General features: G+C 50.9%; 2 protein-coding genes across 18 annotated transcripts in view; one reads left to right on the top strand and one right to left on the bottom strand.

Annotated features, from left to right (window-relative positions):
• Window positions 1-2353, top strand: part of NCOA6 (nuclear receptor coactivator 6) — a 189799-nt gene extending 187446 nt beyond the window's left edge. For 8 of the 14 annotated variants that reach the window (XM_037812083.1, XM_037812081.1, XM_037812088.1 and 5 more), the window contains one exon: window positions 1410-2351. In XM_037812083.1, coding sequence (XP_037668011.1) covers window positions 1410-1453 — 44 coding nt within the window. In that variant the 3' untranslated portion in view covers window positions 1454-2351. Of the gene's footprint in view, window positions 1-1409 lie in introns of all 14 variants that reach the window. The other 6 variants (XM_037812080.1, XM_037812078.1, XM_037812079.1 and 3 more) reach the window with 4 other exon arrangements.
• A 772-nt stretch (window positions 2354-3125) lies between these two features.
• TP53INP2 (tumor protein p53 inducible nuclear protein 2) lies at window positions 3126-12034 on the bottom strand. 4 transcript variants are annotated; one of them, XR_005213162.1, is made up of 5 exons: window positions 11818-12034; window positions 7835-8015; window positions 7131-7419; window positions 3662-6544; window positions 3126-3498 (listed from the first exon to the last, which is right to left on the bottom strand). XR_005213162.1 is itself a non-coding variant. In XM_037812092.1 (4 exons), exons 2-4 carry the CDS (start codon window positions 7956-7958, stop codon window positions 6292-6294), a joined length of 666 nt encoding a protein of 221 aa, XP_037668020.1. In that variant the 5' UTR covers window positions 7959-8015; window positions 11818-12034; the 3' UTR covers window positions 3126-6291. The 4 variants fall into 4 exon arrangements, 3 of the variants coding, with proteins under 3 accessions (XP_037668020.1, XP_037668022.1, XP_037668021.1); XM_037812092.1 differs by having other exon boundaries at window positions 3126-6544; XM_037812094.1 differs by having other exon boundaries at window positions 3126-6544; window positions 7131-7299.
• Between the last annotated feature and the right edge of the window lie 484 nt (window positions 12035-12518).

Below are 12518 nucleotides of genomic sequence, written 5' to 3'. Positions count from 1 at the left end.
AATATGTTTTATATCAGTATTAAATTTTTTGAACTTGAGAACTGCACTTCAGGTGGTTACATAAGTGAATATTCTTGTTCTTAGGAAACGTACATGGCAGTATTATGTTCAAGGAACGTGATGTATATAACCTGTACTCATGTGTTCAGAAAATGGACTGATATATAGACAGATGGATAGATGGATTGATAGATTGATGTATAGATAGAATGATACAGCAAATGTGACAAAATGTGAAAGTTGGTGGTTCTGGGTCTCTGTGGGGATAGAAGTATGTTGGAGTTCTCTATATGGGATTTGTATTATTTTTGTAAATGTTCTGTAAGTTTGAAAGTATATCAAAATAAAAAGTTTAAAAAATATAATACAGAGACACAAGGCTGGAAAAAAAATGCCCTTATTCAATTACAAATTTAATGTTTCCCAATGACCTATATGGACAACTACCTGAAAGACTGTTACTGATCTGATTCATGTTATACATTTATGTTTTAGATGGGAAACTTTTTTTTCCTTGATGGGGAGTAATTTTAAACATTGTTTTCATATTAAAACCAAAATATCTATTATGGAGCAGCATAAAAAATAAGGGTGAATTTTTAAGATCAAGATGAAATTTTAAAGAAATATTTACATTTAGAGAACTTTAGGCTATTTGTTGTACTCTGGCATAGAGGAACTTTGTATAGAAGAGTTTTTAAGAAGCATAGTCTAAATCAGAGATAAGATTGAGTAGATTGATTTAAGACACCAATATTTTAAGAGAAATTAAAGGAATTCAAACACACTCAATTCCCTTTATGTCATGGACACCCTGTGTATAAATCACTCCACTCCCACCTCTTCCATGAAGCCCTCAGACTCAAGGCTCTGAATTGCTTTCAAGCTTGTATGTATCCACAACCTTGATATAGATATAAATGGCTGGCCCAGGGTAGACACTTGTTGACCAACGGTCATAGTTTTGAGACTTTGACTATAGCTTGTCAAGAAAAATTCTTGCTGCAAAACAAGAGTTTTGCTCCAAAAGACTAGTTTTTTGCATGTTAGCACAATTTACTCGCTTGTGGCATCACTCATTGGTTTTTCTCCAAAAAACTCTATTCATCATTTCACTGAGTGATGGAAACTGGTGAGGATGATTGCAGGGTTTCTTACCCAGCTAAGAAAGCCCACATTTCCCCAGTTGCCAGGCCTAGTATACACTGTTGTATCCTCTTTCTTCATAAGTCACCAGTCAAAGCCTAACACTCTTTCCATACCCACTGAGTGCCCCCTTTGAAGGCCTTAGACTGATTTAGAGTTCAGTAGGGTTCCACTTCAGTGTTCGCTAGTTCTTGTGGCTTGCCTAAAGGGCACTTCTCTAAAGAGTTATGTCAGTTGAACATGTCCTTCCTTTCCCCCCACAGACATAACCAGTGCGGTGCAATCCAAGCGAAGAAAATCCAAGTAAACAAACTGGACGACGACTTGATACTGTAAATGTGTGAATTTTACAAAGAGCAATTTTGAGCTGTGACTTTTTTAAATCCATTTCTGTACAGTTAGTCATTTTAATAATGTTGCCCTTTTCCTAGTCCCTGCAACCTGTTTCGTAAAGTGCAATGGGGAAAACAGAATTGTTGAGCCGTTTTGGTGTTGCAAGATGAATTTCAAGATTTCTAAAACGTTTCCATGTATTGAGAGGAGCTAATGCCATTATAAATGTTATTCGTTTTCACATTTCCTAAACAGCCTAGAGTACAGGGTGAACATTTTTAGATCTTTTAATGATGTATCGTGCTGTGGAAATACAGTGTGTGAATAGCAGTAGTGGGGACAAAAGCAATCTTCTCATTTGGAAATGTAAATAATTTTATTATATAGTGTTTTGGATGTATTTGTTGTAGAAATGGACCAGTGGAATAAAGAGAATCTAAGGGTTTATATAATGTGAAATATTGAATGTGTTAAATAAATGTCATTGTCCTTAAAGGCATGTTATTGGTAGGGGATTATTGGGTTATCAGGCTTTTTCTTCTGACCATAAATGAATAAGTTAGGCTTTCTTAGATTTTAGATTCCCATCCTATCTTCATTGCACTAAGACTCTCACCTGGCAAGTTGAAGCAAATGCACATACTTGGTCACCCAACTCATTCTTGGCTTTGAAGAAACCAGCCCTATTCAGCGCTATACTGCACTTTGACATATGTGGCCAAATATATTTTGGTTGCAAATAACAGAACCCACTTAGAGAGGATCCAAGGCCACCCAGGTTTTTCTAGGGACAGGAAAGCCATCAGTAACCCAGGTAGCACTTTTTCTCCACCTCCTACTCCTGCTTCTCCATGCACGTGTACTGCTAAATAACAACTGTATTTACATCTCCTCCATTCAAGAGATAAGCCCAGGCTGATCAGCAAGATTCTTTGTACTAGTATCAAGAATCTAGCCCAATTTGGGTCAGATTTCTCCCTTTAGTCCAGTTCTTTGGTTAGATGGGCTGCTCTCAAATAAAAGGAGTCATTTTGTGGTGTTTACTTCAAAGATGTCCAATCATTCCACCTCTTTGGCTGTCCTGTTTCTCATCTCCATCAGGCCCAGGGGTGATTTCTCATCAACATACCCAGGTTTTTCCTTTTCCTTGCTCAATTCTTAAACCTTAAAATTTTACACTCAGCTGTTTTCTGCCCCAGTGTATCGCCAACCTTCAGAGGACTCTGCTGCTTGGGGCTCTGTCCTTGTCTAGGCCTGGCCTCAGCTTTTTGCTGTATCTACTAGGGCTAGACTTATACTCCATCCCTTCCCCTCCATTGCCTCCTTGCCCTTACCATAACCCAATGCCTGAGACCAAAAGAATAAGTCATTGATTCTGTCATGCTCTTATTTTCATCTTTCTTTCAACTGTCTATATATATATATGTGTCTTGAATTATAAGGATCCTCTAAAAGTAGATCTTTATGAGTCAGACTCCACATTGTCTGGCTCTGTTCTACAGCAAGCTCATCTAACCTCTTCCTTTCCTGTATGACACACATGATCAGAACCAAAGCCAGCTTAATAATAATACTCTATGCCAATACTGTGCTTGAGATTGCAAAGTGCTTCCCATACTTTAGCTCAACTCAGGCAGAAAGCATAATGTACTTTAAATAGATTTTTATTTGTTTTTCTTTATATTAATTTTTTTTTCTCCCATAGAGGAACAGCTTTACAGTCTAACAATCAGAATCCTGTTACACACATACACAGGCATGCCACATGACCAGGTCAAAGTGGTTGTGTCCTTGAGTCTGTCTACACATCAAACATGGTCAACCAAAGTCTCATTTCATCCAGCCTCAGCACAAAACACCCACAGGAATGCACTCAACTTGTTGGTTCCATTTGGAACTAGGTGGCAGGGCAAAAGGGAAGGTATTAGAAGTGGGCCATATGTATGCATTCAGTCCCCTCATGTAAAGCCACACAGATCTGGGGAGGCATCCAAGAGCTCTGGTGGGTCCTTGTTGCACCTAAGACATAATGGTTAAGAGCATGTTGATCCAGGCAGAGGATTGGGGAGCAGGCATATTCCAAAACAGCACCAAACCACATTCATACATAATGTGGTGCCCTGCCGGGGTCAGACTGGGGGAGGCTTAAAAGTGACAGCTTGAGGGTAGCACTCAGACTTACGGGGAATAACTGGAAGTTGCCCTTTGATGTAATCAGGACTCACTCTTCTAGAAACAGGGGCTTCAATGGCATACTCGGCCATTCTCTGGCAAAATGCTGGTAGTGTTGACATTAGTTAATACAAACTGGAACAAACTTCTCTAGGGTCTCTGAAAACAGGAGACAAGACAGACTAACCCTTTCCAGTCTAAGGTTGCATAGGACTTTATGAATTCTGGTTCCCTCATGTATTCAAGTTCTGTGTTTAAAAAAAAAATCCTGAAGCATGTTCAAGGTGAAAGGCACATACACAGTCAATACAGTATGACAAGGTCTGATGCTTCAGGAGTCAGATTAGCGGGAGACTGAGTAGTGTTGGTTCTTAGAAATCTATACACAATTAAAATATTGCCACACAATTAAAATGCTACAGAATATATAGGATCTTAGAAAAAAATATGTTTTCCAACCAGCCAGGTGATGAGATTGGAAGGTTTTAGATCTATAGGAGCCTCCAGAAATATGAGGGCAGGGCCTTTTGAAGTTTGAGCCAAATGCCCTATAACTCAAACTCCTCCATCAAGAGGATCATGAACACTGCCCAGGACTGAGTCTAGGCCCCACCTGGCAGTGAAGGAGTAGGCAGGAAAGGTTAGAGGGAGTTTCAGCTCTTGGAAGTGCTGAAGACCCTAACCTGGCTGTGAGGTGATCAAGGAGCCACTGGAAGAATAAAAGTGACTAGGTTGTGACCGAAGGAGAACCTTGGCGAGAGGAGCCCTTGTGAGCTGGAGTGGGGACTTTGATCTGCTTTTAGTGTAAATTTGACCTACTCCCGGAGATAGGAGACACCAACAGAGCTTCCTCTGTCCCCATCCTGGCATCCATGGGGCTACCCCCTCCCTTCACCACATCCCCCCACAAGAGGCCTGGGGCTATAGGGTCAGGGAGGACAGCTGCCTTTGCCCTCATGGAAATCCAGAGTTTCTCCAAGTCTCAGCTTGGCTATGAAGCCTGGAAACCTGAAATTGAGGTGAGGGGGAAGACCTATGTTAGTATGTAACAGGAAATCTTAACAAGTTCAAAGAGAGAGAGCACACACGAGAAAAGGACAGCTAGAAAGGAAAGGGGAAGCAACTCAGGGCATCCCAAGAGGCTGTTGCTGGTGTCTGAGCCCAATATTCTATACCACCACAAGAAGGGAAAGCTTGCTGCCTGTCCCCTCTGTGTCATGAAGGGATTCTGGTTCCCTCCTCCACTACTGGAGAGAAGGGGAGGGCACCATAGGGTACACGTTTGTCTCCAGCAGCCTAGTAAGGGAGAGAGTTCTGGGGGCGAAAATGAGGAGAGGCCCCCTGAAGGCCTGAACCTGGTTAGGGACTATTTTGCAATTGGGACAGTGGGACTCCTGGCCTCCTATCTAAGAGTGTTTGTTAGCCATACTGGGTGTGAAATCCCAGGTCAGAGGCAAGGTGGGTGCCAAACTGTCAGTCTTGGGATAGCTTCACCCCAGAGCTTGTTTTCCCCAGCATCACTGCTCTGGATTCTTACCCTGAGGTGTGCCCTTTCCCTGCCTAGAAGCCCTCTGGCCTGCTTCACCCCTAAGCTAATTCTAGCACCTTGGGCATGTGGACAGATGGCCAGGACTGTGGGGCCATGCCCAGCCTCTACTTCTGGGGTGACATGTTGGGGTAGGGCAGCAAGGTACTAATTAAGCCCTTCAGACCCAGGGGCCTGCAGAAGGGTGAACTCCCTAGATTAAACAGATTTGGGAGGAAGGATTATAGGGAAGGAAAATGGGAGCAGACTCCAGGCCTCCAAACTAAGAGCAGGGCTTGGCCTCTATGAACAAGCACAGTGCCAGTTCCCATGGTACCCTGCTCCCTACGGCTTCTCAACCTCTGGGTCCTACATCTCCAATAAACTACTACTTTCTCTCAATTCCCTCCACCTTCTCCCTCAACTCACATCTCACAGTCCTCTTCCACATACTTTACTTTTCCAGGCCTAAGCAGCTCCAAGGAGCCCAGCCCCCAGGAAAGAGGGAAGTGGGGTGGGAACACAGGAAGAGCCCTGAGCCAGAGCCCTTACAGGTTGTACTTGATCAGAGCTGGGCTCAGGGTCGTCCCACGGCTCCCCCCACCTCACCCCCCTCCATTTGGGAGGAACTACAATTGGGAATGAATAATAAGGAAACCAGAGTGAGTATCAAGTCAAGCATGGGGTAGGGTGAGGAGTGTAAAGTGGGAGGTGAAGGTGAGAAATGAGCAAGATCAGGGACAGAAGAGGCTCTCAGAAATAGGGATGGGCTCGAGGTAGAAAGGGGAATGTCAGGGCACAGACAGGGAGGGGGACCAGAGAAGAAAGGATTAGAGTCGGGATGAGAGGATGGAGGAGTAGATGCTGGGCATGAGGACTAGAAGGAGGGAGAGGAATGGAGGCGGGAGGAGGTTCAGAGGCGGATTAGAGGATCAGAGATGGGGAAATCGAGGGAGTCTAGGTGGGAGGAGCTATCACTCCGCACACATGGAAAGAGGAGGGAGGGTGTGGTGTCCAGCTCGCGGTCGGCGCAGCTGTCCCTCCGGCAGCACACTGGCTGCGGCGGAGGGGCCGACGAGGGTCGGTGAGGGGTTCCTGGCGCGGCCAGCAGACGGTCAGTAGTTGAACTGGCGCTGGCACGGCTGGTAGACGAAGCTGCCCTGGTGCTTGGGCCGGCGCGGGCGGCTCTCGCGGGCGCGGTTCTGCCGCTGCACCACCTTGGCGCTCAGCGCGTGGCGCTCGGCCCGCTGCCGGGCCCGCTGCAGCCGCCGCGCCTGGCCGGCCTTCTCCAGCAGCGCAGGCCGCGCCGGCCGCGGGGCGGCGGCGTGAAGCAGGGCCCGGGGCTCGCGGCGGGCGGGCGCCAACTCCCTGCGGGAACAGGCAGGGTTCGGTCACGACCGGACAAGCCTGGGGACTGCTGGCATCTCCCATCTTATCCCCCACTCCCTCTTCCTGGCGCATCGCTGTCTCTGCTCATAGGGTGGCGCCTTACGCCCTTCTTACAAGTACAGACCCTTCCCCAAGCGGAGATGCTTCCTTGGTTCTAGCCCTTGTGACAGGTAGCCGGAACCCCGGAAGGCGCGACCCCAACCTTCAATTCCGCCCTCACTCTCTGGACGAGCTTCAAGAAACCCCACCTCCTCGGCGCTCTGGCCTAGCCCCGCAGGCCTCCAAACCCGTCCCAGGCCAAGCCGCTCCGGATTTCTAAGTCCTGCCCCCCGACCACGAAGTCACGCCTCTCCTGGTCTCAAAGCCACGCCCCTTCATCTTCAGACCTGCTCCGAGTCTGGTCTCCCACAGGCCCCGCCCCTTGCCTCCTAGACGCGCCTCTCAAGGGCCTGGCCCTTCAGTGCCAGTTAGGCTGCTAGCCCTGTTCCCCCTCTCTCCAGGCCCGTAGCCTGGACTCCAAGACACACCTCTCTAGGCCTCCAGGCTCCGCCCCCGGCCCGCTCACCCGTCGCTAAGGTCACCATCTGGCAGGGCAGCGTCGGCGTGCGGGGAAGGGGGCCCAGGCTCCAGTACTATGGTGCTGCCGGTGACGTAAACGGACATGCTGGGGTGCTCGATGAGGAGATCCTCCAGGGGGCTGCTCTGGAGGCGGGCGGGCCCAAGTCCGGGCCCCTCTGCAGTAAAACAGGCGGGAGGGGTAACAAACCAGCTCTCGTCCATCAAGGAGGGCGCCGGCGGGGGGCGGCCCGCCTGGGCGGGGGCAGCCTCGGGGCTGGGTGGAGCAGTGTAGCTGTCTACGGGGCGCGGGAGGGGGAGCCATGCGGAGGAGGGGGTGCGCAGCGGGGAGGGAGCGACACACACACACCGGACACGGGGTGGGCAGAGAGAGAAACGGCATAGTTAGTCAGAACTGCAGGCCCGCTCGCCGCGCCCAGGGGGCACCCACGGGCCAGGAGTTTCGACCTGCTGCCCTCCGGTGTGGGCCCTAGCACTGCGCCCCTAGGAGACGGCCCAGGTTTGCTTGGGGGGGGGGGGGCGAGGATAGTTACCCCCTTCCAGGTTCAATGCCTCAACCCCAGTTTGCCCTGTAAGTTGGGGGAACTCCCCAGTCCCCTAGCAGCTCCTTTCCCTCCCCTGCTGGGCCTTGTCTTCACGATGACTTCACAGGTCCAAAAGTCAAGGAGTCCCGGCCCCCGACTCAGGCCTCACCCGCGAGGTCAATGATGAGCCAGCCGTCCACGTCATCATCCTGCGAGACGAAGGCGCGGGGGCAGTCGGGGTCGTCAGGGGGCGGGGGAGCACTGAAGAAGAGGCTGGTGAGGCGCTGGAACATGATGGGGGCTGGGGAATGAAGCAGCCTCAGGGGAGCGCCCTTTAGCAGTGCGGAAACCTACGAGGGAAAAAGTGGAGTCAGAGCCACCACTGAAGTTCACTCCCACTCCTGGCCTGGGACAGAGGGCAGGGGATACCACTGCCCAGGGCAGTGCTGCAAGTACACCAGGGATGTGTGAGGAGGCTACAGGACAGACGTAAAGTGGGAGCTTTCTGGTAAGTCTGCCTGCTTTCAAATACAGGCTATTCAATCTCCTATGTGACCTTAGTATGCCTTAGTTTTCTTATCTGTTAAATGACAATGATAATAATAATGCCTTCCTCTGGGCTTTTTTAAGAATTAAATAAGCTAAACTCTTGTAAAGTGCTTAGAATAGTGCCTGGCATGTATAAGCACTCAATAGTGCTTATTGTTATAGGGGGCTTGAGAAACTTGGGAGGAGTGATGTATATGACCAGGCTTTGTCAAAGAAGGTCTCCTAGAGGGTCAGACATCCGAGCTGGACCTTGAAGGGTGAATGGGAGTTCTAACAGGCAGGGAAGGAATTGTCCCATATTGTTATTATTATAATAATATAGATAACATGTGCCAGAAACTATACTAAGCAGCTTTACCTATATTGTCTTGTGTAATCCCCACAACTCCAAGAAGTAAGTAATTCTTATCCCCCTTTCACAAGTAAAGAAATAAGGATCAGAGAGATAAGGTATCTTGCCCAAAGTCTCACAAGTGGTAAGAAACAGAGATGGGATTTGAACCCATGCAATCAGATTCTAGAGGCAGCACCTATAATCACTATATTCCATTGCTTTTGCTGGGTGTCTGTATGGATTAGGTAGGCATTTAACCTTGTAGCCTGTGGCCATGATCCACATCAGGCCTAAAATTGCCCTGTAACATGCTATGTGAGCCCTTACACATGACCATGTATTCCTGGGAAGAAGGACCTTGGTTTTCCCCGTGATTTCCTGAACAGCAGTCCTTGACTCCAGAGATTAAGAACCACTACTCAGGCCTGTGTGTTTTCATAAATGCTGGCTGGCAGAAATCCCGCACTGCTGCTACCATCTCACTATGTGATTGGGCAGTACCTGGTAGTGTCTCTCAGATGAGGTGTGAAGGTTCTGTTCCCACAGGCCCTTCCTCCCTCGCCCTCTTCTCATGCTCCTACTCAAGGGCTGTATCCCTGGGTAGGAGGAAGATTGGGTTACCTGGCCCTAGGGAGAGGGCAGGTCAACTAGAGGTGATGATGGAAGGCAGAAGCTGTCAGATCCCAGGAGCCCTTAACGACAAGCATTGAGGGTTGGACCAGCCCCTACCCAGTCCTTCCCTGCGTGAAGATAAGGAAGGAGGCCCCCTGCTCCAGGAATAGAGACATGGTGGCTGTAAATCTGCCTCTCTCCCTCCCCAACCCAGCCTACCTCAGGATGAGACCTGGGCGGGGGTGAGGATGGGGGTGAAGGGAGTCTGCTTGCAAGGCCCCTGGGATGTCCCTAGAGCCTGACCTTCCAAGTCCATCCCTAAGGATAATCAACATTTTTGCTCCCGAGCCACTTGTCACCATCCTCTAGGATGTTCCCACATCTGCTGCAGAATCCCTGGGGGCAGGTCCACTTTTACTGCTAACCCACCTGGAGTGTTTTCACACTTGTTGCCACCTTCCCATTCCCTAGGAATGTTTTCACATTTGCCAGAGACTCACCTAAACTCCATATCCTAAAAGTATTTCCACACTTGCAGACCCACACTGGGTGCTGGCTTCCCTGGTGGGATGGGGGTGGGAGATCTACCTGGGTTATGAAGGGTGGGGCAATCCCAACTAGTGCCTGCCCTGCACAATCCACATATCCTTGCCCATCTGTAACCACAAGAAGTTAGTGACTCAGTTTCCAAAAATGCAGAGTTTGGCCCCTCTTGAAGGCAAGATTGGGGCCTTCAGGTACCCCCTCCTTCCAGGAACCTACCACTACATTGAGAAGATGAAACGGAATTTAAGAGCTGTTTCAGGGACCATCATATTCACCTGGCCCATTGCACAACCTAAGTATCAAAGAGAGGACATAAATCTATCCAAAGACACATAGCTAGATGGTGGTGGGACAGACCTGGTCCCAAGTCACTGAGCATCCTGTTCAGAGTGTACAGTGTCAGAAAAGCCACAGCAAACAATGCCCAAAAAGATAATGGTGTCAGGGGAACAGGGAGGTCAGACAGGGAACTTGTTGGAGTCACTTCCCTCTCAAGGCCTCTCAGCGAAGTACATAAAAAGATCTGAAGCTCCTGGCACCAAGAATCATCATGCATTTGCCAGAGCACCCACTGCACACCATGCCCTGTGCTGGGCCTCCTCAAATTTGAAATAGATTGAGGTAAGGGAGGTTCAGGGGGGAATCTCCCTGCCCGAAGTCACACACCAAGTCAGTGACAGGGCGGGAATGACAGTAGCACCAGCCAGCCAATGCCCGCCCCCTCTCCTGACCACTGGGGGAGCCTCCCAGATTTTCTTTCCCAGCCCCACTAGCTTCCTGGTTCTCACATTCCCAGTGTCTGCTCCAGGGAGAACCATTCCCTTTAATAACTACAGTAGCTGTGTCCAGAATAGCACTTGAGCCGAAGCCACCCCTACTCCAGCCTATCCTAGAGCAAAACTCAAGCTGGGAGGGGTCTCCTGGTCCAGCCTCTAGGTCCTCTTGAGAGTCAGAAGCTCTCCTCCTACCCATGTGAGCAGAGAGGGTCAGCACAACCCTTGCAATCACCAGCCCTAGGCAAGGTCACGTCCCTCCTAGCTGAAAACTCTGGGGATTGGGGGAGGTGATGGAAGGCCAAATTGAGGGAAACCTCACCCCCAAGGTCAGCCCTGGAGACACCCTGCGGGCAGCCAGTGACTCACCTTTCTGTGGTTCATAACAGCTGGGAGGAGGCAATTTTATTGGATTCTGGGCCTCTAAGTACAAAGTGAGGACAAGGAAGGTTCAGGTCACAAAAGGGGACCCAAACTCTAGAGACCCCTGGAAAAAGGTCGAGTGAGGAAACCTAGCTCATCAGATCGAGATGGTGCTGAGCCCAAGGCAGGGTCGGGCCCCGGATGTGTAGCTCGTTGCTTGTACTGAGCACCTACCACGTATATGCCCATAATTAATACAACTGTCACTCAGTGGGCATGACTCAAATTGGCTGCGTGATCTCGAGTAAGCCACTTCCTCTTCCTGGGCCTCAGTTTCCCCATCCGTAAAATGGTGTCTTATCCCTGTTTTGGGACTGGGGCTGACGTCAGCTAAAGGGCCGCACACATGTCAGGGATTAGGAGGATGTTATTATGTTAGTCCGGGGGGGGGCGGGGCCTGGAGCCGGAGGGAGAGAATTCCGCCTCCATCTGGCGTCTCCCTCCCCCACACCCCGCCTGTCCCCCGCTGACCTGGAGCGGGAGGCCGCCCTGAACTCGGTACGACTTCCCAGCCTAGACACAGCAGCGCCATCCGGCCCCCTCTCAAGTCGCAAGGAGAAAGTAGGTGATCAGGGAGCCTGACCCCGAACCTTCGAATTAGCCCAGAAAACCACCGAGCCCCTACCGCCCCGCTGCCTTTCAACGTCCCTCACCCTTAGACGCAGCCCCGACCCCGCGCCCACGGGGTCACGGGAGGACATGCGACCCGAGCCGGTGGGGAGGTGGTGCCGGCCTTGGTGACGTCTCAATGTCATATGCAAATAGAGCAACGTCATAGTATACCGGGCGAGCGGCAGCCAATCGGCAGCAGGGTGCGCAGCCCCGGCAGCCGCCGACGGAGACAGACAAAGGCCGGGGAGCAGGGGGCGCGGGGCGTGTCCTGGGAGCCCCCGGGCTAGAGCTGGTCCAACTCACCTGAGGGAGGAGCGGTGCGACGAGCGGGGGGCGGTGCTGAGGTAGTTGTGCGGCGGGGCGTCCCGGGGTCAGCAGCTGCTCAGAGGTGCATCGCGCGGTTGGGTGGGGGAGGCGGCGGGACTGCGGGTCAGATGCTCCAGGCTGTTGCGCTCGCCCGCGGGGCTCTGAGTCTGTGCGGCAGCTGCGGCTGGGCTCGGGGCACAAATTGGAACGTTCAAACAGCTGATTGTGATGTCACAAAGGAGCCCGCCCGCCTGGCGTCACTGGCCGGCGGAGCGGCAGCCAATCCCAGGCCGCGGATCCCCCCCCTCCCTGCCCCCTCCAGGGTTCTCCGGTTTGTAGCTTCTGTAAAGCAGCCCGACTCCAAGCCTCGGGGGCTTCCGCGAGAGGCAGCTCTGGGAGCTTGGAACCCCCTGCCCCACGGCGACCCGCAGACTGCTTAATGAGGAGGATCCCCACCCCTCCCGACGGGATCCCCATTTTCCTGCACCCTCTCCACGCTGTCTCAGAGCCCTTACTCCTCCCACTGCCCTCATATCCTTTTACCTGCACCTTATATCCAAGCCCCCTCATCTGCACACTTTCCTGACTGCACACGTCGGTGCGTTTCCATTCCCTCCACCACCCTTCTCCATTCTGTTCTTTTCTGGTTAATCTCCTCACCGTTACATTTTTCTGTGCTTTCCACCCCATTTTTCCTA

This window comes from Choloepus didactylus, chromosome 19, assembly GCF_015220235.1.
Source record: "Choloepus didactylus isolate mChoDid1 chromosome 19, mChoDid1.pri, whole genome shotgun sequence".
NCBI lineage: Eukaryota > Metazoa > Chordata > Mammalia > Pilosa > Megalonychidae > Choloepus > Choloepus didactylus.
This window is presented reverse-complemented; position numbering and strand designations above follow the sequence as displayed.

Excerpts from the sequence above, each read along its gene's own strand:
- TP53INP2 (XM_037812092.1), bottom strand. The coding sequence starts at position 7,958 with ATGTTCCAGCGCCTCACCAGCCTCTTCTTCAGTGCTCCCCCGCCCCCT. Across the intron at positions 7,420-7,834 it reads GCTCATCATTGACCTCGCGG|ACAGCTACACTGCTCCACCC; the intron begins GTGAGGCCTGAG and ends CGCGCCCCGTAG. Across the intron at positions 6,545-7,130 it reads GATGGTGACCTTAGCGACGG|GGAGTTGGCGCCCGCCCGCC; the intron begins GTGAGCGGGCCG and ends CTGTTCCCGCAG.